Consider the following 25,974-nt stretch of genomic DNA (forward strand, 5'->3'; position numbering starts at 1 on the left):
TTGCAAATGTTTTATGAGAAACCCTTCAGGCCCTTCTGCCAGTTCTAAGATTCACAGACCAATAAGCATTTTGTTTAAAATATGCTTACTAAACTATTTATTTCAGTCTACCTTCATTTAAAACAATTTTATTAATCTTTATAAGGCATGGAATAATGTGTAAAAATTATAATATTTGAAACTTAATATTAATAAGTTCTATAACAATTATAACACTAGCCATTCAGCTTCAATACTAACGTAGACATTTCCTAGTTGTTCCCTAATCTTTTTATTAATAAATTTTATATTTATTTATGTATATCTCAAGGTCTTCCCAAATTTAATATACAAATTTTTAATTTAACTGTGGATTGTTTATCTCGATTTTTATTTATATTCATTTCGTATTCAACTTTTTTACTATCCTCATTAGTAAAGAATATAAGGTTTTAAGTTGTAGTCATAAATAACCATTGAATTAAATATAAGCCTTCAATTAAAAGTTTTGTAAACAGAGCAATAATTATCTTTAAATAAGTAGGTAAATAAATTGTTGGAATATATTAATTTGCAGAGTAAAAAAATGCTGTTACAACTGCTTTCAAGGGTATCTTCGCTTCGAACTGCTTTCTGCAACGGGCACTGCTTGCGCACTGCTTTTTTTCGTATACGCTGCGTCATTTCCTTCGCATTAGCAAAGCTGTGTTTAGGCCCTGCAGTTGCTGGCTTTGCCAAATGAAATATGTATTTCCTTGGCACACACTTACGCTTTAGCCAAAATTGCTTTTGTTCGCAATGTCGGAATATGTTCTGACATTCGGGCGGATATTAAGCCGGCGTCGGTTTGAGCGTTTGCTTTTTTGGCCCGGTTAAGTGTAGCTGTAACTGTAATGTTAGAAAAGCCCGCCCACTTGAAGTGAAAACAATCATAAATGCATTGACATTTCAAATTGCATTTTACACGTACATGTGTATGTGTATATATAATTTATATGATTTTTATTTAAAAGTTAGTTTCCTCACTGTTGCAGTTGCTTACAGACTCGTACATACACATGCTCGTCATACATACACATCTTAATTATATATATCTATATATATAAGTATTACTTATTATTGAGGGAGATATGACTTTCGTTTGCATTTTGGAACTGCTCTGCACCTAACTAACCAATCAATCAATCTATCAATTAACTTTTATAACTCTGACTCTTATATCATTTTGAGCTTTACATAAGTACAGATGGAGTATAAGTATAAGAGTATTATAAGATAATTAACTACGAATTTGTCTGGCTTATAATCTTTTGAATACCTGTAATTAACTGTCGATTATAAGTATATATAGGTATTCAATTTTTTTTGTATTTTTTAATTCAAGCGAAAAATTCGAATATTATTTGAAAAGTTCATAAAGCAACTCACAAAGAAAAGTGACAAATAATTTGAATTCGTTTATCAACATTTAACATTTATATTTATGTTACATTTTGCTCAGGTTTGTCATGTTCTCATAATAACATTATCATATCGTTTAGCACTTAAGAACCTCTCTCGTGGAAATCTCTGAAATTTTAAGTGGGCCTAGAAGAGATTTACATAGTTTGAAGATTGAGTTATAGAGTAGATAAGATAAAGTACATATGTTAGGTAAATCTGCGAGTGATTTCAAGTTGAAGTTTAATTAGGGCCAATACAAAATATTCGACAATTAGAATTATATTAATTAATTAATTTTGATACCTCTCACTAAGTTAATCTAAATATCACTCGGGTTTTTTCGACATTTGCTTTTGTTGTTTTCATTTCATCTTCCACAAAATTGTATACAAGTAATGGTTACATAATACTTAATCGGGGACTGCCAACTCGATGGAAAGTAACTTCAAAGTGGACTTGGACTGCGACTAACTCGACTCCAGCTCCAGCTTTAGCCAGGCCTAGAAATTCCTCATCCTTGGTTGACATTATTGTTGGTGGTGAAGGTGATGGTGGAGGTGGTGGTGGTGTTGGATTGGGAAAGCTACACTTCCTCGTAGCTGCGACATTTGGGCAACGGGCCTGACCACTTGCCATCTGGCTGACATTTTGGCCGCTCGGGCGGCCCCGTGGTGTGATCCTCGTTCGTCTGGATCTGTATGAAGCCGGGCCGACATTGGACGCTCAGATAATCGCCCGCATCATAGTTGAATTTAAGTGGAGCGATTAGGCCGTTCGGGGGATCACCCGGATAGGGACACTGCGATTTGCCTGAGCGAGATGGATGCATGGATGTCATGGATTGATGTAGTGATGTTACATGATGTACATGGTTGAATTGTGATTATCGTTTCGAGATCGGTATCGGTATCGGTATCGGTATTGGTAATCGATTGTTTCGTTATACAGCGGAAATACAACACAAGTTTCATTAATTCATTTGATTTGTGAGTGGGGCCCACTTTCAGAGAGAGAGATTACGCAAGGATTCGCAGCGTATTTTATGTGCATTATGTGTTTGCATTATCGGTTGTCTACTTACAAAATGGTGGCGAGTGCGACCAGAACCCGTTCTCCGTGCATATGATGCTCGACTCGCCGACCAGAGTGTGGCCATCGTTGCAGCTGAATGTGACCAGAGCGCCAACTGTTAAACGACGCTGGCTCAGGCTGGTGCCTCCAATGCGTCCATTAAGCGGAGCAATTGGCATTACGCACTGGATGACTACGGTCGAAAAGAACGAAAGAGAGAGAAGGAGAAAAAAACAGAGAGAGAATTAAATCGATTAATTTATTCTTATTTGATTCAGCTTTATATTCATTTATTTTCACCACAAACCATTTTTTTCATACTTTCCCCTTTAAAGATTTCTTAAAGTCGTCAAACTGTCATCATATTGTCAAATCTTAAGAGATTTTCTTTTGGAATGTAAATTTTAGCACTTATTGGTCCCTATTTTGTATAATACAATTTTTTTCTTATTTATTAATAAATATATTTAGTGTCAACTAAATGTTTTATGTAATAGTAAATTTAAGTTAAAATTTACCAGCAGATTTTTGAATTTAAATTTGATTTATTAATTTAAAGTATCATTCTAAATGATCCAAATGAGAACGAGATAGTTTAAATCCCAAAAGCGATAACATTCTCAACTTATCGATAAGCTTATCGATTGCTTACAAGTCTTGAGAGGCGAATGCTTGTTATTTTTAATGAGTGTGAAACAGTTTCAATTGGAAGATGTTGTGATTTCACTTTGAATGAAGCTTGAAACCTTATCGATTGTCAAGAGAGTCTGCACTTCAATTGAGCGCAATTAGACGAGATTAATTAGGTAATTAGCTGTGCAATTGAGTTAATTAAGCAGTAGATTCACTGCTAAAGTGGCAATAGAAGGGGAGAGAGGACTGTCTTCGCACTCACCTTTGCAGCGTGGCACTGGGCCACTCCAGACACCCGTCGGCTCACAGTCCAGCAGCGCCGGTCCGGTCAGCTTGAATCCCCATTGGCATTTGAACACCGCCCGCCCCCATGCCGATGTATTGAGCTCGATGAGACTGAGATGGGGATCGTCAAGGACGAGACGTGGACATTGAATGGGATGGCATGTTGGCGATGGCGATGACCAATTGCCTGAGGCCAGGCAGGTGGCATTCCATGCGCCATCCAGCCTAAAACCCTCGGGGCACTCATATAGCGCTCGCTGGCCCAACTTATTGCCCTCGAGTCGCAGCCTGAGCGGCGCCATCGGTTCCATTAGCTGCGGGCATGTCGAAGTGGCCACCACCACGGCAATGCTGTTTGTCAAGCCACGCGGTGAGGTGCAGGTGAAGGTGCCCGAATCATTGTTCTCGATATTCTTGATGGTCAGACGATAACGAACCGCCTTCTCCTCCCCAGCGGGTGACCAGCCTGCAATAAAATCACAATTGCTATCGATTAACACTCTGGGCTAACTATTTAATGTTGCTTTTATATTCTTAAATAATTTTAACGGTAAAAAGGGTAAAATCTACAAAAAATGTGTAAATTTAAATTTGATTTTTTAATTTAAAGAAAGATTTTTAATGTACAGGAAATTAATCAAGAGCAGAAAAACTTTGAATAATATTTTAAATTAAATTGAAATATTTTTAATTAAATTATTATTAACTTTAAAGTCACTGAAAACATTTCAAAGCAGATATTAATTATAGCAAAAACACTCTTAATAAATAACTAAAAGCTTAAACAAAGAGAAATTTATTTCATTAAAAGAATATAAATGTAAAAATAGTGAAAAATATTAAATTATTTCACTTGAAATATGATTGAAAATATTACAATAAAATTCGAAAAGTATTTAAAAATCTTAAGAATATGTGAATTATCCTCTTGCCCCACCTGTGCTGTACTGCATATACCAGCTGGTCCAGCTCCATTCGGGAGTACCTCTCACCCTCGGATACATGCAATCCATTTGAACGGTGCTATGTGGCGGTACAGCCATCACGCCGGAGGGCTCAAAGGAGTGGGAGCCATTGAAGATCTTGACACGGATGGAGGGAGCACTGTCCTCGGAGTAGTTGGTCAGAATGGTGGTCGGCACACAGCTGGGCATGCGTGGTGCCCACAATCCATTCGAGCAGAGGACACGCGACTCTCCCAGCAGCTTGTAGATGCCCAGCTCCTGGCAGCGGGCCTGCAGCGAGTGACCATGTGGCAGATCCCAGCCCACGTTCTGTAGGATGAGGCACGACAAGGTGTTGAATGGAGGGGACAACAGGCGAGTGACGAATGACGAGAGACGAGAGACATGAGACGAGATTCAGGCATTTTAAATGAAGCGATAGAACGTGCAGTGCGTGAGAATTGGCAAAATTGTTAGAAGAGAGCAAGAGAGAGAGAGAGAAAGAGAGAGAGAGAGAGAGAGAGAGAGAGAGTACAGAAGATTTGTTTAGATTTATTTACAAGCTGTTTATACAATTTAAAAGGCGCACTCTCTTGGACGGGGGCGTGGCTTTTTTAGGGCGTGCTGGCGTGCAGTTTTCCAGAGTGTTGTTTATTTCAGTTTGCTGTAAATGTAACAGAGTAACTGTGTGTGTGTGTGTGTAAGTGTGTTTGTTTATCGATCTGTGATTCACGCTGCCCAGTGCCCAATGCTAAAGCCGTGCATACAAAATTGTTTATTGTCAAATTGTCAAAAGCCATAAAAAGACCCACTACTTGGGCAGACACTACATTTTTTGTATGTGTACGTGTATGTGAGTCTGCGCATGTGATTGTCTATGTGTGCCTGTATATAAATATGTTCCAGTCAAACAGAAATTTTTTTAGTATGGAGAAATCTAAGATACTAATCTTGGAGGTACTTGTTTCTGACGGATTATAATCATAAAAATATGAATATAGCTTTTTATCCATTATTAACGCGTTTCAAGCTATAACTATTTTTGTATAATTTACTCACATTATCCTTAAAAAAAAATACTTTTGTTTCATGTGTTCTTAGCTAGAGAAACTTTGTAAATGTTTATAGTAGGGTACTTTATGAGACGACTTTAATTTTTAATGGTAAAAATATTCTGACCTTATTGCCAACAAAATAACATATTTTTTAAAATACCTAAGTAACTTCTTGCAGTGTACTTGAGTGGACTTGTAAGAAAACGGAGCTTGCTCTATAAAATTGTAATTCTGACTAAGTTTAATTTCGGCAAAATTGGAAAAACAGTAAGTATATTATCTCATATATATTTTATATGCAGCATATTTTTACAATGAGACTTTCAACACTCTCAGCTGCCGTTCAATCTAAAAAAAAATAGGAAATCTGGTTGATCTATATCACTTAATGCTAATTTCTCTCAGTGTATATTGTATATTGTTTGTGTTAGTGTGTGTGTTTGTGTGCATTTGTTTATTTTGAATTGTTTTGTGTATTTTTTGGTTGGATGTGAGAAGTCTACAGTAGTATGTCAACTATATGCATAGATACGGATACGAGTTGCGACGAAAGACGAAAGACGACAGACGAAGACGACAGACGAAGGCCACTCACAATTTCTGTGTTTGAGACAAGTGTCGATTTGGATAAACGCGTTTTACGCCAGCCGCGATTTGGTGGTATCGGTGTCTGCAAGAGAGAGAGATCAAAGAGTACCAAAAATACAGAGTCTGAGTGCTGCACAGAGCAGATGCGGATGCATGATGCAATTTATTTTATTTTTTTTATTATTTGATTCGATATTTTCAAAGATGACGCTGGACAAATAGTTGTTGTTGTTGTTACTGATACAAAGATGATAGAGAAATTGAGCAAGACAGACAGAGAGAGAGAGAGAGAGAGTGACAGAGAGACTTATTTAAAGAGCGAGAGCGAGGGAGAGAGAGATACAGTCGGAATTGAGTTGAACTCACATTTAGCCTCCGCTAGCTTCTGTGGGTATGTGTATGTGTGTGTTTGTGGATGTATCTGTGAGTGTAACTGTCATGTATCTATGTATCTGCAAGTGGCTGTGGTGGTTCTGGTGGTTGTGGTGGTGTTTTTGGGGAGGGGGGGCAGCTCCTGGCACGGCTGACGGACGCGTCTGCCTGTCATCACTTACCACGGAGATGTTGCGATAGCTGAGCAGCAGATGAGTCGGAATGCGATTGACATGGCAGCTCTTATACAGCGGCTGAAACTTCACGTTGCCGTTATCATCTACAGATAAAGATGTCAGTTAGATCAACAGATACAGATACACTAAACGACAGCAGACGTGTTTTCGTTTCTAGCACAATTCAGCTTAGAAAACACTTCAAATTTTACGATTTGAATTGTTCATTGATGAAAGTGAAAACTAAGACACGCCTGACAGTTGAAAAATTTATTTTTTATATATACAGTAGACTCTCACAAATTAGACACAATTGGTTTTTTGTACACCTTAAATTTCCGAAAGTTGTAATTTACAACTTTTAGAATCCGATTAAAATATATCAAATATAAAAATTTAAATTATTTAAAATCCTTTTTTAATTATTTTTATAAAATTAAACCTTTAATTTTTTTATCATATTTTTATATTACTGTATATTGCGAATAACAATTTCTTTTTTATAAAAAATTTAAAATTAATTTTTATTAATCATCAATTTTAATATAATTTAAAATAAAAACTCAAATTTAATTAAAATACACGCAATTTTAAAATTTCTGTTATATATATATTTTTTTTTTTGTTGAATTTAATTAGATTAGTTCCACTTTGTGAGTCTCTACTGTATACACATGGTTAGTTGGGTATTTTTGTTAGTTGGTTGGTGAAATGAAACAACTGTGATTGTTGCTGGTGTTGCTATTATATTTTGTGTGCTTGATTGTGTTGTCTTTATTGTACGAGTCTCTACTGTAATGACATGTTTTCGTATTGCTATTGTAAGTATAATTAAAATTCCATTCGAAAGCATTAACTATATATGTATCAGCGTATATAGATGTATGTATGTGTGCGTGTGCATGTGCGTGTGTGTTGAGGGTGGTTCACTTACCCTCCTCGTTGGTGGCACACAATGGCCCCACCCACTTGCCCTTGACACAACGTATCTTGCACAATCGTCGATCGCCCATGGGTCCAATTTCTCCCGGGAAACGTATTTCGGATACCTCGGTGAACTGTTGCAATATATCGATCTCTTCCTCCTCCTCCTCATCCTCGTCGAACTCAGTGTCATCGGTGTGAACGGGCGGATAGCCGGTCTCCTCATCATAGATGCCTAGAATTGGGGCGAAATCGGAACAGAATAGGTGAGGGCGTTATGAAATGGGTAATGTACCATGCTAAGAAAGGGGGTAGGGGGATAACGAGTAGAAGCGGGAGGAGTAGAGCAAGTAGAGCAAGCAACTAATGAGCTGTTGTTGTGACTGATAGATGATATGAATGCGAAGCGAGTGAATGCGATAAATGAATGCGACGGCTTTGAATGCATGAATGATCTTTGACTCAACGAGTTTTCGTCTTATCTATATTCCACTTTCCCTCTCTCTCTCTCTCTGTCATACTCCCTACGTCTCTGTTATCAGATGCTAAGAGCTTTCAATGCGTTGAAGTGGCCACTGACTTGACAAGCCTTTACAAAAAGCGTGTGAAAAGCTGACTAAGAAGAAGAAGAAGAAGAAGCTGAAGAGCAGGCTGAAGAGGTGGAAGAGAGAGCCAAGAGGGCGGGTGGCAACTCTTAAGCACACACATTAAGCCGCAAGAAACGTGCTACGAAACTGAACTTCAATGGGGCAACTTAAGGTTGTTAGATATGCATTAAAAGTGCCACGGAAATGGAGTGAGACAAGTGATAGCAAATCCTAAAGGGGCGGCCTTACAAAGGAAGGGGGAGTGGCCACTTAACAGGATACAACTTCATTGCTGAACGAGGCGTCAAAAAAAATAATCACAAAAACGGAGAGTGAAAAGGCAAAAGATAACATGAAAGATAATATTATGCCCGGCAAGAGACCCTGACCAACTCCAAAGGGTCTAACGGCTAATAGGAAAAAACACCGAACAAAAGCGTCGGCACCGGAATCAAAGTAAACAAAAGCCAAGTACAAAGCAAACCAAAAAAAAACCAAAAAAAAAATTAAGACAAGCCAGAAAAGTCATATTCAGCACAACGAAGATCTGATACCCTTGTAGAGTTCTGCAGATTATATAACAAAATTATTAAAAAAATATATAATTACTGAATGCATTTAATTTGTTAAAATATCTTTAAAAACAAAAAAAAACAATTGTATTTCTTAGTTGAATTTTCAACAGTACGATTAAAATCAAAATTAACCCCTAATTTCAAATACTATTATGCCAATTATGAGTTTAAAAAAAAAAGAAAAAAAAAAAGAAAAAAAAAAGAAAAAGTTTTGTGTTGCAAAATTTAAAAGCAGCTTAAAATTATTCATTGTATTCAAATATTTATAAGTAAAATTTTAATAAATATTTTCTATGACAGCTAATTAATGAAATAGTCCGAAGAAAGCCATAATTAATTGGTAAAAACTAATAGAAATCAAGATACGTTTTTTCTGAAAATAAAACATGTGAATTTGTTAAAAAAAATAAATCTATTAATAGTAATTCATTGATGAGGTTGCAAAGTTTGTGACCATATTTTAATATTCTCTGCTAGGGTATTAGAAATGAAAATGGCAAATAAGAGAATATATATTTAGAGAGTAAAGGGGGAGAAAAGAAAAGCCGCAGGATGACGAAACAAACCACGACAAAGAATGAGACGAGTCGAGTTGAAGCTGAAGCTGAAGCCGAAGCTGAATAAAAGGCAAGGTGAAAGAATAGCAAGAATAGCGGTGGCATGTTGTATGAGGCATGTGGCATGTGGCATGTTAATGAGGTCGAATTGAGGCGACTCTGGAGACTCCATGAGGCGACTGCGATTAGCTTTAAAGTATGTAACATGTTATGTAACTATGTATCGCTGTGTACTCCACTCTCAATACTCCAGGTGTGTGTGTTGTGTGTGTTGTGTTGTTTATCTTTGTGTATGTGTGTGTGTGTGTGAGTGTGTAAGCATAACACAGACGGACAGACAGACAACGAGACAGCGACAGCGGCTTTCAAATGCAATACAAATTTGTCATGGGCACTGTGGCATTGCCAGTGTCTGGCCGCTATGCAAATGCTTGGCGTAATCCTTACCCTTGTCCTTGCGACTGGTGGTCTTTGAGCTGGAATCGCCACCACCTTTCGGACGGCTCAGTGCACCCGTGGTCTTGCCCGACTTGCGCTTTACACGTTGCAGGGCCACTGCTGCACTGCTCGACTGATTTCCAATCTCCTCCAGCTGGACCAGCTGAACCAGCTGCTCACTGTCCAGCTGTCCGGCATCGCCTTTGGCAACAGCACGACGCTGACGCGAACGTTGTCGTTGCCAATGCGGTTCCAAGTCACGCTGGTCGAGCTCAGCAGCGTGACTGTCACCGCGACGACGATAATGCAGCTGCTCCGACTCCTTCTCCGTCTCCGTCTGCGTCTCTGTCTCCTTCTCCGTCTTCTGCTCTGTCTCCGCCTGCTTCTCCGCCTGCTTCTCCGCCTGCTCCTCTGTCTGCTTGATCTTCAGCTTCTCCAGCAACTTCTTGCACTTCTCATTCACACTGCCGGCTAGGCATTTATTCAAACGCGCCTTCTGCTTCAGCTTGTGCAGCTTGGCGCGCAGCTGTCGATTGGGCTCCCTGGACTTGAGTATGTCCGCAATGTGCACATAGTAGACATCGCCATCGGCTGCCAGTTTGCTGCCCGCCCAGCGATCCGTGTCCGCCGACGCCTCCTCGTCGTGGAGTATGGCATGACGCTTGTAGCGACTGCCACGCACACGTCCGGTCTGTCCGTTCTCGTTCTCCAGTCGACGTCTGCGTCCGGAGCCGGAACGTCGCTTCTTGCCCTGCTTGCGGTTGGTGTTGAGTCGCTTGTAGGCGCCCTCCTCCAGCTCGGCGCCGTGCAGCTCATCCTCGTCGTCGGCCATGGCGGTGTCATCGACGAGACTCGCCGCCGCATCCGCCGCATGCAGATTGTGATGATGTGCATCCTCGCCAAAGTCCATTGCATAGGGATTCACAAAAGCGGCATGATTCTCATTCGGCGCATGCTGCTTCTTCTCCACGAATTCCACATCGGCGGTGGTGAAATCCTCCGGCAGATAAACCTGCGTTGTCTCGAACTTTGCATACGGCTGCTCCGTTGTGATTTCCGGTTTGACAATCGTGAAGCGCACATCCGGTGCTCGACAACCTGGTGAGGCATCTACAATGAAAGAAAGAGACGGAGAGCGGGTGCGGAAGAGTTAGACAAGGATAGCTTAAGAGCTGGTTAAACTTTCGCCATAAATATTTCATATATGATCTAATTTAATAACTTGGCAACTTTGACTGACTTTGAAGTGCAATCGAAATTGCAAATTTTCCAATAACCAAATGCCTGCATACATATATATATGTATATGTGTGTGTGTGTATCTATGTGTGCCTGGCATTGGCATTTGGCATTTCCTGTACACACACACACACACACACACACACACACACACACACACACACACAGCCACACACTTGTTAGTTTCAATTTGCAATGAAGGAAAGTCATGCAAACATTTTCCGTCCGAACTGCGTCGTCATTTTCCATTTTCCATTTTCCTTATTTCACTTGACTTTAGTTCAAGCTGCCGAGTTGCTTTGGACAACTGCAACAAATGATGTCGCCCCGTCGGCGGCATTAAAGTTTTTCCTCCCATTTTTTTTAAGCAACTTTTATTGCAGATACATATGTATCTACATCTGTAAGTGTATGTATGTTTGTATGCATTTGCTTGTGTAACCAACTGAAAGTAGGTCAAATGCAGTGTAAAGCAGCTAAATTGCATTATGCTCTCGTAATTTATGTAATTCAATTGGCAATTAGCAAAGCAAAGCGAAGCTAACTAAATGTATCTCAACCTCACCCAACGAAATGTATCTCAAAGTGCGAAAAAACACTCCAATGCTCTTCAACTCAATTACAAAAGCTCTGGCAATGTTTCAAGTGATGCAATATAGCATAACCATAGTTACATATGCAAAAGATATTGTATCTTTATTATTATATATATACTTAGCTTCTAGTCAAATTGCTTGTAATAATGTTTACTCAACTGCATTTTTAATTTAGTTAGAAACAAGTTTTATTTAGGCAACTTTTTAGATGCAAGTACTTAACAATCCATTAAATTGATTAAATAATACATTTGAATTTATTAAAATAGCTGTTTACATTTCAACAACTGTTCAATAATTGCAGCAGCAGCCAACTAGTATTCAAAAAGATTGCAAATGTAAATCACACGCTTTGTTTTTACCCTGTAAAATTTAGAGATAGTCGAGATCAGGCCATGAACTTTTTAGTAATACTTTTTAATATTTTGGCTAAGTTTTGCCTGACTATTATTTAGAATCATCAGCAAAAATGTACAGATGTACAATAGAATATTCTAAAAATTCCTATTATACATAAATCAACAAGTTTTCTCCTAGCTTTTGTACGCAGAATATTTTTCAAACATTTTTTTCGCAGCCATATTTTAATTTCAATCTAATTATTCTTATTATTCCTTATTTTTCGCTGTTATAATAATTCTTTTTGTTACAATGCATTTTATTGTCAACTGCCTATTAAATATTTTTCCTAAGCGCATATGACGTATACGCCTTGTGGTATTTATCAATAATCTACAGGGTGTGTGCTAGTTACGCACTGATTAATTGCTTAGTCAAGCATGACAAGTCATTTTTACTGGGTTAGTAGAAGCTTAGATAAAGTTGCAATACCGAGTCAATCTGTTAATCAGTCAATATCTATATTTTATTAATACATACGTACTTGAATTAATAAACCTGTTGAACAAGACAGACTATTCATTGTGAGGCTTGTGTCGTACAAAAATAATCTTATCTTTAGCGGCATTTACTAGACCTCAGATAGTGTCGACAATTGTGAATAGCATGAGTTGTGCGAGTATTCAAACAAACTTTAGTCACCAAATTGAGACTGAAGCGAATGGTTTGAAATGGGACTGTGTTTGTTGGTGCTTATTGCAATCGGTAGCCTCTTCTATTGGCTCTACCAGAAGAACAAGGACTATTACGTCCTGGCGTTCTTTGCACCTCGTGTGAGAACCAAGGATGGTCGTCCTGTGGAGAGCATTGCTCCTGTTCCCAAAGGCAAAACAATCTTTGGCAATTGCTTTGACATGTATGGAAAAAACGATGGTGAGTTTAGCTTAATTGCTTCACATTTTTTTTGACCTTGTTCATGACCTTCTTTTTGTTTGTGCAGCTGAATTTTTTGAGCATTCCCGCATTCGAGCCAGGGAATTGGGTGCCAGCTATTTGGAATATGGCTTGGGTACGCCACTATACAACATAATTGATGCAGAGAATGCAGAGTTGATACTGAACGATCAGAACCTTATAACCAAGAGTCTGATATATGATTTCTTACATCCAGCACTCCGCACTGGACTGCTCACATCTACAGGTAGACCAAAGTAAAGTGAACTTTGATGTTGACTGACTAAATTTATATATTTTTAGATAAGAAATGGCACAGTCGACGTAAGATGTTAACGCCTACATTCCATTTCAATATCTTGGGACAATTTGAGGAGATTTTCAAGTGAGTTGAAGGAATGATGTTTAACTAAATGTTTTTCTACAATGTGTTTTATTTCATTTTGGAAAAATCTAAAAGCAATTTTAATTATTAACTTCGCTTGATGCATTTCGTATTAGATTTCCCTCTATACTGCTTAATTAGCCCACCAAATAATTGTTCTTTAATTTTTCTTTACAGAGCTGAAAGTCTGAAATTCGTAAATCAGTTTCAAGGTCAACGCGAAAGTCTTATCTCTCTCAGTGAGCTTATTCCAAGATTTACACTCAACAGTATCTGTGGTGGGATTATAACATGAATAAATTATAATTATAATAACAATTTAACTATAATTGTTTCTCTACAGAGACTGCGATGGGCGTCAAACTGGATGATATGGCAGAGAAGGGAGATCTTTATCGACAGAACTTTGCTATGATTGAAAAATGCTTTATCAAACGTTTGAGTAATCCTTTTTATTGGAACAAAACTATTTATGAGTTGTTTGGAGCAAAGGAAGATGCTCCTGCACTTAAAGTGGTCCACGATTTCTCTAGTGAAATTATTGCCAAGCGTCGTCTACTTCTCAAAGAGGAGTTGCAAAATCGTCAAAGTTCCCGATCGGCAGATGATGATATGTGAGTAAAATATCATTGTGGGACAGAATATCTAATCCAACTTTATTATAAAATTAGTTACATCAATAAGAAACAACGCTTTGCCATGCTGGACACTCTGATCTTTGCCGAGAAGGATGGTCTAATTGATCACGAGGGTATTTGCGAAGAGGTGGATACCCTAATGTTCGAGGGCTTCGATACCACATCCATTGGTCTCATATTTGGGCTGATGAATATGTCTCTTTATGCCGATAAACAGGAGCTTTGTTTCCAGGAAGTCTCCGAGTTTATAGATGGTAAGTTTTTCCAGCTTTAAATCAGGTGTTATCTATCTATTGAACTGTCTACCTTACTTTCTACTTATTGATTTATCCATCAATTTAAATTAATTTCCTCAATTTCAAACTCTCAGATGACTTCAGTAACCTGGACGTCAATCAGATATCGAAGCTTAAGTATTTGGATTGCTTTGTAAAGGAAACGCTGCGTATGTTCCCCTCGGTCCCGATTATGGCACGTCAAACCGTTCGGGAAACAGAACTAGGCAATGGCCTTATTCTTCCTACCGGATCTCAAATCACCCTGCATGTTTTTGACATCCATCGCAATCCCAAGCACTGGGATTCCCCTGATGAGTTCCGACCTGAACGTTTTCTGCCCGAAAACTCCAAGGATCGTCATACCTATGCCTATGTACCCTTCAGCGCCGGACAACGTAATTGTATAGGTAATTTTAAGAATTTTTATGGTAAAATTGTTTGAATAATTTCATAAAATTATTTACAGGTCAAAAGTATGCTATGTTGGAGATGAAGACTCTGCTCATTGTTGTACTCAAACAGTTTAAAATTCTACCTCTCGTGGATCCCAAAGACTTCGTGTTTAACACTGGCATTACGCTACGTACCAAGAACAATATTAAAGTGAAGTTAGTAAGGCGCTAATAACTGACTAAAATTAGTGCTAAGTCATGATGAATAAGCAACTTTAGAAAGCTGAAAACGCTTATACTGATTAACCCAGATTAACATAGTTTTAAAAGCTTAATAAATGTTTTAGTATGTGTATAATACGTCGTTTGATAACATATAGATTCAATAAAAGATTAAAAGCTTTCGAAAACTCAATGAATTTTTCCTTAGATTTTAAAAGTAGAAGTATGTATCTACGATAGAAAGTAGTTCATTATTAATCATATTAAGTATACGCTGTGGAGTACTTATCAAACTAACTATTTAAAAGCTTATTAAGTAAATGCTTTAAGGAAATAAGTGCAGGGTATCTACACCTCACAATGCAGAAACATAACAAATCATTAAAACTGCACTTTGTTTTTATTTTTATTATTGCCAAACTTAAAGTACGATTATATCTCATAATATTTGGAATTTTTGTTGCTATTATTAACTTAGAAGGCTGCAATTACTGCAATTTAGCGACTTACAATAAACCAATTGGTCAATCACTAAAACCATTGAGAGTTCGTAAATCTATTTATACACTTGTTGAACCCCACAGACTATTTATTGTTTAGCTTGCACTGAGTACAAACAACGCACTCATATCAGCATTTATGTTGATAGTGTCGAGGAATGTGAATAACATGAATAACCTACTTTAGTCGGCAAGTTGAGTTTGAAGCGAATGGTTTGAAATGGGACTGTGTTTGTTGGTGGCTATTGCAATCGGTAGCCTCTTCTATTGGCTCTATCAGAAGAACAAGGACTATTATGTTCTCGCTTTCTTTGCACCTCGAGTAAGGACCAAGGATGGGCGTCCTGTGGAGAGCATTGCTCCAGTGGTCAAAGGCAAAACAATCTTTGGCAATTCCTTTGACATGTATGGAAAAAACGAAGGTGAGCTTCATCTTATTGACTTCAAATATGTTGTGCAGATCCTCAACAATATTGTTATCCTTCCAGCGGAATACTTTCAGGAGTTGCGCAATGACGCAAAAAAATTTGGCATGAGTTATTTGAGGTATTCATTTGGTATGCCCAATTACCTCATAATAGATGCAGAAAATGCAGAGTCAGTATTGAACGATCAAAACTTGATATCCAAAGCACCTTCATATGACTTTCTGCATCCAGCACTACGCACTGGACTGCTTACATCTACAGGTAGACCAAAATATAGTGAACTTTAAAGTTGATCGACTAACATCATCCATTTTAGATAAGAAATGGCACAGTCGACGCAAGATGCTAACGCCTTCATTTCACTTCAATATCTTGGGACAGTTTGAGGAGATTTTCAAGTGAGTTTAAATATTGCAATATTATTAAAGACAACACCAAAATTTATAAGAATCTCTATATCTACCAATTTACCATCTAAAATTTGTTAAAACGCTTTCTTGAAGTCATTCTTTCATCAATTCAACTGAATAAGTCTCCCAATTAATTTATAGTTATCTTTCCCAACAGAGCTGAAAGTCTGAAGTTCGTCAATCAGTTCCAAGGTCAATACGAAACTGTTATCTCTCTAAGCGAATTGATACCAAGATTCACACTCAACAGCATTTGTGGTGAGCTTATTAGATTTATGATCATATCTTGCTGGAGACTCTATTTTTATCTACTGCTTCTCAGAAACTGCGATGGGCGTCAAGCTGGATGATATGGCCGAGAAGGGAGATCTTTATCGACAGAACTTTGCTATGATTGAGAAGCGATTCATAAAACGTTTGAGCAATACCATTTACTGGAACAAAACAATTTATGAGTTGTTTAGAGCAAAGGAAGATGCTCCTGCACTTAAAGTGGTACACGATTTCTCAAGTGAAATTATTGCCAAGCGTCGTCTACTTCTCAATGATGAATTGGAACATCGTCAAAGTTCACAAGTGGCAGATGATGATATGTGAGTAAAAAGTGAGTGAGAGACAGAATATCTAATCTATCTTCCATCTGAAATTAGTTACATCAACAAGAAACAACGCTTTGCCATGCTGGACACTCTGATCTTTGCCGAGAAGGATGGTCTAATTGATCACGAGGGTATTTGCGAAGAGGTGGATACCCTAATGTTCGAGGGCTTCGATACCACATCCATGGGTCTCATATTTGGACTGATGAACATGTCTCTTTATGCCGATAAACAGGAGCTTTGTTTTCAGGAAGTCTCCGAGTTCATAGAAGGTAATTTTTTGTTTTTATTTTTTTATAATTTAAATATAAAATATGAGTATCTTTTATATAGGTTTATATCTAATCCGATCTAACATATATATATAATAACTCATGAACCCGTTTTTCTTCATTTTAAATTCCAGATGACCTCAGCAACCTGGACATCAATCAGATATCGAAGCTTAAATATTTAGATTGCTTTGTGAAGGAAACGATGCGTATGTTCCCATCGGTGCCGGGTGTAGGTCGTCAAACAGTTAGAGAAACGGAACTGGCCAATGGCCTAATTCTTCCTGCCCGTTCTCAGATCACCATTCATGTTTTTGACATCCATCGCAATACCAAATACTGGGATTCCCCTGATGAGTTCCGACCTGAACGTTTCCTACCCGAAAACTCCAAGGATCGTCATACATATGCTTATATACCCTTTAGTGCCGGTCAACGCAATTGCATAGGTCAGTTTAAGAATTTTTGTAGTGAAAATGTTTGATATATTTTATACAATTGCTTACAGGTCAAAAGTATGCCGTGTTGGAGATGAAGACTCTACTGATCGTTGTGCTTAAGCAGTTCAAAATTCTTCCACTCGAAAATACCAAAGATTTCTCCTTTAACGCAGGCCTTACACTACGTACCAATAACAATATTAAAGTAAAGTTTGTAAGACGAAAAAACTTTATTCAATAGATACACAGGTATATTCTTTAAAAGTAAATAAACTTTTCGTATTATTTTATTTGTATAAACTGATTACATTTGTTTAGAATGCTCGGAAATTTTGAAAAGCCCAATAAGTCTGATCTCTTTAAAAATTTAAATTTTCATTTATCTATAATAAATTTAGACATCAACTGCAGGGTTATTAATAGTTTTTTAGCACTGCTGAACTGTTCGGTCAAGCCAGAAAATCAATTTTACTGAATGTCTTTTTTCCAAGTACTTTCATGTTATTTTGTTGAAGACTACATTTTTCTCATTAAATAAACTTTCAATTACATTAACTTAAACTTACGTAAAATTCAATTTTATAACTATCTCTAAACGTTAAGAAAATTTATTTATCAGTCCGCCCAAATATGTCTAAAGCTTTAACTGGAATAGTAGCTTTGATAAAACTTGAATTACTGCAATTAAAAAACTACACATTTATAAGTCTCTTAATAAAATAACGAAATCAAGTGAGATGTGAATTGCATGAATAGAGCGAGATTACAAAAGCGCTTTAGTCGCCAAGTCGAGACTGAAGCGAACGGTTCAAAATGGGACTGTCTTTGTTAGTGCTTATTGCAATTGGTAGCCTTCTCTTCTGGCTATACCAGATCAACAAGGACTATGTTGTCCTGGCGCTCTTTGCACCACGTATAAAAACCAAGGATGGGCGTCCTGTAGAGAGCATTGCTCCTGTGGCCAAGGGCAAAACAATCTTTGGCAATTCCTTTGACTTGTATGGAAAGAACAATGGTAAGCTTTAACTAATTGGCTTAAAAATTTGTTGTGAACAATCTCGATCTTCCTCTTGTCCTTTCAGCGGAACTCTTTCAGGAATTGCGCACTAATGCAAAAGAAATTGGCATGAGTTATTTGAAGTACTCTTTTGGTAAGCCCATTTACATCATAATTGACGCGGAGAATGCAGAGTTGGTGTTGAACGATCAAAATCTGATATCCAAAGCTCCGTTATACGACTTTCTACATCCAGCACTACGCACTGGACTACTCACATCTACAGGTGAGCCACAGTAGAGTGAATCTTTGAATTGAATGACTCATTTTATTCGTTTGCAGATAAGAAATGGCACAGTCGACGCAAGATGTTAACGCCTACATTTCATTTTAATATTTTGGAACAGTTTGAAGAGATCTTCAAGTTAGTTGAAACATAGCAATTTTATTAAAGACGATCTCCATGAATCAGTAATTTTTTTTAACGCTTTCATCTAGTATACAACTAAATCAGTCTCCCAATTAAAGTACTTTTTAATCTTTCCGTACAGAGCTGAAAGTCTGAAGTTCGTAAATCAATTTCAAAGTCAATCCGAGACTCTTATCTCTCTCAGTGAGCTTATTCCAAGATTTACGCTCAACAGTATCTGTGGTGGGATTATTAAAATTTATTAATTATTATTACAGAAATTGAACTATAACTTTATCTCCACAGAGACTGCAATGGGCGTCAAACTGGATGATATGGCCGAGAAAGGAGATTTTTATCGTGAGAGTTTTGCGATGATTGAAAAGGGTTTCATCAAACGTTTGAGTAATCCGTTTTATTGGAACAAAACTATTTATGAGTTGTTTGGAGCTAAGGAAGATGCTCCTGCACTTAAAGTAGTGCACGATTTCTCCAGTGAAATTATTGCCAAGCGTCGTTTACTTCTAAAAGAGGAGCTGCAAAATCGTCAAAGTTCCCAGGCGGCAGATGATGATATGTGAGTAAAAAGTGAGTGTAGGACAGAATATCTAATCTATCTTCCATCTGAAATTAGTTACATTAACAAGAAACAACGCTTCGCTATGCTGGACACTCTGATCTTTGCCGAGAAGGATGGTCTAATTGATCACGAGGGTATTTGCGAGGAGGTGGATACCCTTATGTTCGAGGGCTTCGATACCACATCCATGGGTCTTATATTTGGGCTGATGAACATGTCTCTCTATGCCGATAAACAGGAGCTTTGTTTCCAGGAAATCTCGGAGTTTATAGATGGTAAGCTTGTCCAGATTATACCCAGGAAGTGTCTATACCTATACACTTACTAACCTATCCATTTATTCTTATATCTGAACTTTCACTCGCATATTTTGTAAATAACTAGATGACCTCAGCAATTTGGACATCAATCAGATATCGAAACTTAAATATTTAGATTGTTTTGTGAAGGAAACGATGCGTATGTTCCCCTCGGCACCGATGCTAGGTCGGCAAACGGTTCGGGAAACGGAACTGGTCAATGGCCTCATTCTTCCTGCCCGTTGTCAAATCACTGTGCATGTTTTTGAAATTCATCGCAATAGCAATTACTGGGATTCCCCTGATGAGTTCCGACCAGAACGTTTTTTGCCCGAAAACTCGAAGGATCGTCATACCTATGCTTATATACCCTTTAGTGCCGGTCAACGCAATTGCATAGGTCAGTATATCTAAGGAATATTATCAATAATTTTATTGATAAATTTTAAAATCATATTTAAAGGTCAAAAGTATGCCATGATGGAGATGAAGACTCTCCTAATCGTTGTGCTCAAGCAATTCAAAATTGTTCCAACCATTAATAACAAAGAAATAGTCTTTAACGCGGGCCTCATACTACGTACGAATAACAATATTAAAGTTAAGTTTGTAAGGCGAATATAATTGTTTTAAATTAGTGTTAAGTCATGATGAATAAGCAAGCTTACAGAGCTGAGAACGATTGTATTGATTATCGTTCATTAGCATATAAAAAAAAGCTCAATACAAGTTATAGTATTTGATATATTACGTTGTTTAATTACTCAATGAAATTTGCTTCAGGTTTTCTAAGTAAAAAACTGAATAAACGAAGTAGCTTAAAAAAATTTTAATTAATTCACATATTTTGTAATTATTAAGTAACATTGCATATTAAATATACGCTTTAAGAAAAAAGTCACAGGGTATCTACAATTACATTGCAGAATTTGTTAGTGACAAACCATCAATACTGTATTTTGTTTAATTTTTTATTATTGCCAAAATCTGTACACTTAAAACATAAGACAATTTAAATAAGTTCTTATATAATAAAACTATAATCTTATAATGCATTTCATTTTTGTCGCTATCATTGTCTTAGAAATTTAGATTAAACTGCAGTTAATGTATTGAGGTGAACAATAAACCAGTCGGTCAATCAGCTAAAATAGGAATTTCTTAATCTATTTATACACTTCTTAAATTGACTGACTAACCATTTGTTGTTTAGCTTGTACTAAATACAACAACGCACTCATATCAGCATTATTTATGATAGTGTCGACGAATGTTTATAGCATAAATGGTGCGAGAATTCAAACAAACTTTAGTCACCGAATTAAGGCTGAAGCGAATGGTTTAAAATGGGACTTAGCTTGCTGGTGGTTATTGCAATTGGTATCCTCTTCTATTGGCTGTACCAAATCAACAAGGATTACGTGGTCCTTGCTTTCTTTGCACCTCGTGTGAGAACCAAGGATGGTCGTCCTGTGGAGAGCATTGCTCCTGTGGCCAAAGGAAAAACAATCTTTGGCAATTCCTTTGATGTGTATGGCACAAACGATGGTAAGTCTTGTGGCAATTGAAACAAGCAAGTGTTGTGCACAACCTTAACATTCATTATGTCCACATAGCGGAATTTTTTCAGGACTCACGCCACAAGGCCAAAGAAATGGGAACCAGCTATCTGGAGTATGCCTTTGGCCTATCCGTTTACAACATAATTGATGCAGAGAATGCCGAGTTGATATTGAATGATCAGAGTCTGATAACCAAATCACTGATATACGATTTTCTACAACCAGCTCTACGCACTGGATTGCTCACATCTACAGGTAAGCCGTAATAAAGTGAACTTTGTGGTTGCATGACTCATTTTATTCGATTGCAGATAAGAAATGGCACAGTCGACGCAAGATGTTAACGCCTACATTCCATTTCAATATCTTGGGACAGTTTGAGGAGATATTCAAGTGAGTTTAGGGCTATGAATTTATTAAGAAATTATATTAAACATGCTAAAACAATTATTATTTAGATAAAGATACATTTTTTCAAAACTTCCTTGTGCGAAAATCAAAATGTTCTATTGAGTCAGTCCCTTATTTAATTAAATTTATTTTTTTTTTTCAACAGAGCTGAAAGTCTTAAGTTTATCAAACAGTTTCAAGGTCAATCCGAGACTCTTATCTCGCTCAGCGAGTTGATTCCAAGATTCACACTCAACAGCATTTGTGGTGAGCTTATTAGATTTAAGATTATAACTTGCTTGAGTTTCTATATTTATCTACTGCTTCTCAGAGACTGCGATGGGTGTCAAGCTGGATGATATGGCCGAGAAGGGAGATCTTTATCGACAGAACTTTGCTATGATTGAGAAGCGATTTATAAAACGTTTGAGCAATCCCATTTACTGGAACAAAACAATTTATGAGCTAATTGGTGCTAAAAAGGATGCTCCTCCACTTAAAGTGGTCCACGATTTCTCTAGTGAAATTATTGCCAAGCGTCGTCTACTTCTCAATGATGAATTGGAACATCGTCCAAGTTCACAAGTGGCAGATGATGATATGTGAGTAAAAAGTGAGTGTAGGACAGAATATCTAATCTATCTTCCATCTGAAATTAGTTACATCAATAAGAAACAACGCTTTGCCATGCTGGACACTCTGATCTTTGCTGAGAAGGATGGTCTAATTGATCACGAGGGTATTTGCGAAGAGGTGGATACCCTGATGTTCGAGGGCTTCGATACCACATCCATGGGTCTCATATTTTGTCTGATGAACATGTCGCTTTATGCCGATAAACAGGAGCTTTGTTTCCAGGAAATCTCGGAGCTAATAGATGGTAAGCTTCTCCAGCTTTTCTCTACTTATAAATTTATCTATTTGCCTATTTTTTATATTTGATATCTGAACTAGCTCTCTTTTTCTATATTTTCTTTAAATTCCAGATGACTTTAGCAATCTAGACATCAATCAGATTTCGAAGCTTAAATATTTAGATTGTTTTGTGAAGGAAACGATGCGTATGTTCCCATCGGTACCAATGCTGGGCCGTCAAACGGTTCGGGAAACTCAACTGGCCAATGGCTTAATTCTTCCTGCCGGATCTCAGATTACTCTGCATGTTTTCGACATCCATCGCAATACCAAATACTGGGACTCCCCTGATGAGTTCCGACCTGAACGTTTCCTACCCGATAACTCAAAGGATCGTCATACATATGCTTACATACCCTTTAGTGCCGGTCAACGCAATTGCATAGGTCAGTAAGGGATATTATTAAAAAATTTATTTATTTATTTTCTTATCCAAATTACAGGTCAAAAGTACGCCATGTTGGAGATGAAGACTCTGCTTATTGCTGTAATCAAACACTTCAAAATTCTACCTCTCGTGGATCCCAAAGACTTTGTCTTTAACATGGGCCTTACACTTCGTACCAATAACAATATTAAAGTGAAGTTAGTAAGGCGAAAATAATGGATGAAATTTGGCTCTAGCTGTTGATGATTGATGAAATTTAATTGACTTTAAACTTGAATGTATTCATATTTAAAAAGGTAAATAACCTTTTTGACATTAATTTACAAATTAAAATTGCCTAATGGTTCTTAAAATATTAAGAATCTTTAAAAAGCTTAATAAACAAAAATTTTTTTCAATTTAACTGTGTTTTTATTATAATATTTATGTTGATTTCAACTACAGGGTATTATCAGTAAGTAAACGCTGCTGAATCCCTTAGTTAAACAAAATAATAATTTTTTTTTTACAAGATAAAATCAAAGTTAATGAAAGCTTAGATAAAAAATACATCTTTGAACAATCCCAAAACGTTTAGTATATTGGTATATATCAGTCGGGCAGCTTTGTCTGTTGCTATAACTAGGTTATACGCTTTGATAAAACTTGAATTACTGCAATTAAAAACTAGATATTTATAAGCCTAGTGTCATTTAAAAAATCTCAGATAAGATCTACAAATGTGAATTACATGAATAGAGCGAGTTTACAAAAGCGATTTAGTCACCCAACTGTGTCGGAAGCGAATGGTTTAAAATGGGATTTTTCTTATTGCTGGTTATTGCACTCTTTAGCCTTCTCTTCTGGCTATACCAGATCAACAAGCACTATGTTGTCTTGGCGTTCTTTGCACCTCGAGTGAGAACCAAGGATGGTCGTCCTGTGGAGAGCATTGCTCCTGTGGCCAAGGGCAAAACAATCTTTGGCAACTCCTTTGACATGTATGGAAAAAGCCATGGTGAGATTCAATTTAGTAGTTACAAATTGTTTGTGAACAATCTCGATCTTTTTCTTGTCCTTTTAGCGGAACTCTTTCAGGAAAACCGCGCTAATGCAAAAATTGGCATCAGCTATTTGAAATATTCATTTGGTATTCCCATTTACAACATTATTGATGCAGAGAATGCCGAGTTGATATTGAACGATCAAAACTTGATATCCAAAGCACCGTCATATGACTTTCTGCATCCAGCACTACGCACTGGATTGCTCACATCTACAGGTAAGCGGTAATTAAGTGAACTTTGTATTAGCATGACTCACTTTATCTATTTTTAGATAAGAAATGGCACAGTCGACGCAAGATGCTAACGCCTTCATTTCATTTTAATATCTTGGAACAGTTTGGGGAGATTTTCAAGTGAGTTACAAGTTCTTTAAATTTTTTTTTTTTCATATTATTCATAGTCTTCCAATTACCTTTCTTTGATTTTTCTTCTCAGAGCTGAAAGTCTAAAGTTTATCCAACATTTTCTGGGTCAATCCGAGACTCTTATCTCTCTCAGCGAGTTGATTTCAAGATTCACACTCAACAGCATTTGTGGTGGGTTTATTAGATAATAACGTGTTAGAGATTCTATTTTTATCTATTGCTCAATAGAGACTGCGATGGGCGTCAAGCTGGATGATATGGCCGAGAAGGGAGATCTTTATCGACAGAACTTTGCCATGATTGAAAAGTGCTTCATCAAACGTGTAAGTAATCCGTTTTATTGGAACAAAACAATGTATGAGTTGCTTGGAGCAAAGGAAGATGCTCCTGCACTTAAAGTGGTCCACGATTTCTCCAGTGAAATTATTGCCAAGCGTCGTTTACTTCTCAAAGAGGAGTTGCAAAATCGTCAAAGTTCCCGATCGGCAGATGATGATATGTGAGTAAAATATCATTGTGGGACAGAATATCTAATCCAACTTTATTATAAAATTAGTTACATCAATAAGAAACAACGCTTCGCCATGCTGGACACTCTGATCTTTGCCGAGAAGGATGGTCTAATTGATCACGAGGGTATTTGCGAGGAGGTGGATACCCTAATGTTTGAGGGCTTTGATACCACATCCAGTGGTCTTATATTTGGTCTGATGAACATGTCTCTTTATGCCGATAAGCAGGAGCTTTGTTTCCAGGAAATCTCCGATCTCATAGATGGTGAGCTTATCCAGCTTTTTTATTTATTTAACTTATTTATTAATGTTTTAATACTACCTTTCTCTATTTTCTCTAACTGTTAGATGCGTTCAGCAACCTGAACATCAGTCAGATATCGAAGCTTAAATATTTAGATTGCTTTGTGAAGGAAACGATGCGTATGTTTCCCTCGGTGCCGGGTTTTGGTCGTCAAACGGTTCGGGAGACGGAACTGGCCAACGGTCTCATTCTTCCTGCCCATTCTCAGATTAACCTGTTTTCCTTTGACATTCATCGGAATCCGAAATACTGGGATTCCCCAGACGAGTTCCGACCAGAACGTTTTCTACCAGAAAACTCTAAGGATCGTCACACATATTCTTTTATACCGTTTAGTGCGGGACAACGCAATTGCATAGGTCAGTATATCTATGGAATATTATTACATAACTGATTGATTAATTTTCTTATCTTATTCACAGGTCAAAAGTATGCCATGCTAGAGATGAAGACTCTACTGATCGTTGTGCTCAAGCAGTTTAAAATTCTTCCCGTCGTTGATCCCAATGAATTCGTCTTTAACGCGGGCCTCACACTACGTACCAATAACAATATTAAAGTGAGGCTAATAAGGCGTAAATAATAGATAAACATAATATCGTACTTTAGGCTATTTCTCTTTATCAAAATGCGCTTTAATCTGTAGACAGCTTATTAGATGTTGTAAGAAAGATCAAGGAATCTAAAAATCTGCTGAAACTTAAAACTTTAAGCTTAATAAATAAATTTTAAAGTAAAAGAGACAGAATATTGTTTTGTTTAAGAAATGTTCGGTGAGGAGTTTAGTGATATTTCCTAAATGCTAGAAAGACAATTTAAAAATTTAATTAAACGCAAAATCTTTAGCCCACTTTTGAGCCTATAAAACAACCATTTTATAAAGCTCGT

At 37.2% G+C, this 25,974-nt stretch overlaps 5 protein-coding genes across 6 annotated transcripts in view; 4 read left to right on the forward strand and 1 right to left on the reverse strand.

Annotated features, from left to right (window-relative positions):
* Window positions 1–978: 978 nt before the first annotated feature.
* Window positions 979–25,974, reverse strand: part of LOC117785645 (locomotion-related protein Hikaru genki) — a 29,273-nt gene continuing 4,277 nt past the window's right edge. The window contains exons 2-9 of one of the 2 annotated variants that reach the window (XM_034623776.1): window positions 9,637–10,737; window positions 7,481–7,705; window positions 6,553–6,650; window positions 6,006–6,080; window positions 4,349–4,685; window positions 3,389–3,877; window positions 2,504–2,686; window positions 979–2,232 (exon numbers count right to left, since the gene is read on the reverse strand). In XM_034623776.1, the coding sequence (XP_034479667.1) occupies window positions 2,006–2,232; window positions 2,504–2,686; window positions 3,389–3,877; window positions 4,349–4,685; window positions 6,006–6,080; window positions 6,553–6,650; window positions 7,481–7,705; window positions 9,637–10,737 (2,735 nt within the window). In that variant the 3' untranslated portion in view covers window positions 979–2,005. The remainder of the gene's footprint in view (window positions 2,233–2,503; window positions 2,687–3,388; window positions 3,878–4,348; window positions 4,686–6,005; window positions 6,081–6,552; window positions 6,651–7,480; window positions 7,706–9,636; window positions 10,738–25,974) is intronic. The other variant, XM_034623777.1, reaches the window with a different exon arrangement.
* On the forward strand, window positions 12,486–20,398 carry LOC117785756. The gene is made up of 24 exons (XM_034623973.1): window positions 12,486–12,734; window positions 12,802–13,002; window positions 13,059–13,140; window positions 13,318–13,418; window positions 13,484–13,754; window positions 13,812–14,032; window positions 14,149–14,463; window positions 14,523–14,679; window positions 15,429–15,592; window positions 15,659–15,859; window positions 15,915–15,996; window positions 16,166–16,266; window positions 16,331–16,601; window positions 16,659–16,879; window positions 17,014–17,328; window positions 17,388–17,529; window positions 18,120–18,334; window positions 18,402–18,602; window positions 18,659–18,740; window positions 18,868–18,968; window positions 19,032–19,302; window positions 19,360–19,580; window positions 19,690–20,004; window positions 20,068–20,398. The coding sequence occupies exons 1-24, from the start codon at window positions 12,533–12,535 to the stop codon at window positions 20,226–20,228; spliced, it is 4,614 nt and encodes a 1,537-aa protein (XP_034479864.1). The 5' UTR covers window positions 12,486–12,532; the 3' UTR covers window positions 20,229–20,398.
* Window positions 15,362–17,609, forward strand: LOC117785646 (cytochrome P450 4p1-like). Its single transcript, XM_034623778.1, has 8 exons — window positions 15,362–15,592; window positions 15,659–15,859; window positions 15,915–15,996; window positions 16,166–16,266; window positions 16,331–16,601; window positions 16,659–16,879; window positions 17,014–17,328; window positions 17,388–17,609. Exons 1-8 carry the CDS (start codon window positions 15,391–15,393, stop codon window positions 17,558–17,560), a joined length of 1,566 nt encoding a protein of 521 aa, XP_034479669.1. The 5' UTR covers window positions 15,362–15,390; the 3' UTR covers window positions 17,561–17,609.
* On the forward strand, window positions 20,912–23,166 carry LOC117785647 (cytochrome P450 4p1-like). Its single transcript, XM_034623780.1, has 8 exons — window positions 20,912–21,152; window positions 21,221–21,421; window positions 21,478–21,559; window positions 21,723–21,823; window positions 21,888–22,158; window positions 22,216–22,436; window positions 22,543–22,857; window positions 22,915–23,166. Exons 1-8 carry the CDS (start codon window positions 20,951–20,953, stop codon window positions 23,073–23,075), a joined length of 1,554 nt encoding a protein of 517 aa, XP_034479671.1. The 5' UTR covers window positions 20,912–20,950; the 3' UTR covers window positions 23,076–23,166.
* LOC117785649 (cytochrome P450 4p1-like) lies at window positions 23,638–25,834 on the forward strand. The gene is made up of 8 exons (XM_034623781.1): window positions 23,638–23,856; window positions 23,923–24,120; window positions 24,177–24,258; window positions 24,341–24,441; window positions 24,499–24,769; window positions 24,827–25,047; window positions 25,131–25,445; window positions 25,509–25,834. Exons 1-8 carry the CDS (start codon window positions 23,655–23,657, stop codon window positions 25,667–25,669), a joined length of 1,551 nt encoding a protein of 516 aa, XP_034479672.1. The 5' UTR covers window positions 23,638–23,654; the 3' UTR covers window positions 25,670–25,834.

The sequence above is a fragment of the Drosophila innubila genome (assembly GCF_004354385.1).
Source record: "Drosophila innubila isolate TH190305 chromosome 2R unlocalized genomic scaffold, UK_Dinn_1.0 1_C_2R, whole genome shotgun sequence".
NCBI lineage: Eukaryota > Metazoa > Arthropoda > Insecta > Diptera > Drosophilidae > Drosophila > Drosophila innubila.

Excerpts from the sequence above, each read along its gene's own strand:
- LOC117785756 (XM_034623973.1), top strand. The coding sequence starts at position 12,533 with ATGGGACTGTGTTTGTTGGTGCTTATTGCAATCGGTAGCCTCTTCTAT. Across the intron at positions 13,419-13,483 it reads TACACTCAACAGTATCTGTG|AGACTGCGATGGGCGTCAAA; the intron begins GTGGGATTATAA and ends GTTTCTCTACAG. Across the intron at positions 14,464-14,522 it reads CGGACAACGTAATTGTATAG|GTCAAAAGTATGCTATGTTG; the intron begins GTAATTTTAAGA and ends AATTATTTACAG.
- LOC117785646 (XM_034623778.1), top strand. The coding sequence starts at position 15,391 with ATGGGACTGTGTTTGTTGGTGGCTATTGCAATCGGTAGCCTCTTCTAT. Across the intron at positions 15,593-15,658 it reads CATGTATGGAAAAAACGAAG|CGGAATACTTTCAGGAGTTG; the intron begins GTGAGCTTCATC and ends TTATCCTTCCAG. Across the intron at positions 16,267-16,330 it reads CACACTCAACAGCATTTGTG|AAACTGCGATGGGCGTCAAG; the intron begins GTGAGCTTATTA and ends ACTGCTTCTCAG.
- LOC117785647 (XM_034623780.1), top strand. The coding sequence starts at position 20,951 with ATGGGACTTAGCTTGCTGGTGGTTATTGCAATTGGTATCCTCTTCTAT. Across the intron at positions 21,153-21,220 it reads TGTGTATGGCACAAACGATG|CGGAATTTTTTCAGGACTCA; the intron begins GTAAGTCTTGTG and ends ATGTCCACATAG. Across the intron at positions 21,824-21,887 it reads CACACTCAACAGCATTTGTG|AGACTGCGATGGGTGTCAAG; the intron begins GTGAGCTTATTA and ends ACTGCTTCTCAG.
- LOC117785649 (XM_034623781.1), top strand. The coding sequence starts at position 23,655 with ATGGGATTTTTCTTATTGCTGGTTATTGCACTCTTTAGCCTTCTCTTC. Across the intron at positions 23,857-23,922 it reads CATGTATGGAAAAAGCCATG|CGGAACTCTTTCAGGAAAAC; the intron begins GTGAGATTCAAT and ends TTGTCCTTTTAG. Across the intron at positions 25,446-25,508 it reads GGGACAACGCAATTGCATAG|GTCAAAAGTATGCCATGCTA; the intron begins GTCAGTATATCT and ends TCTTATTCACAG.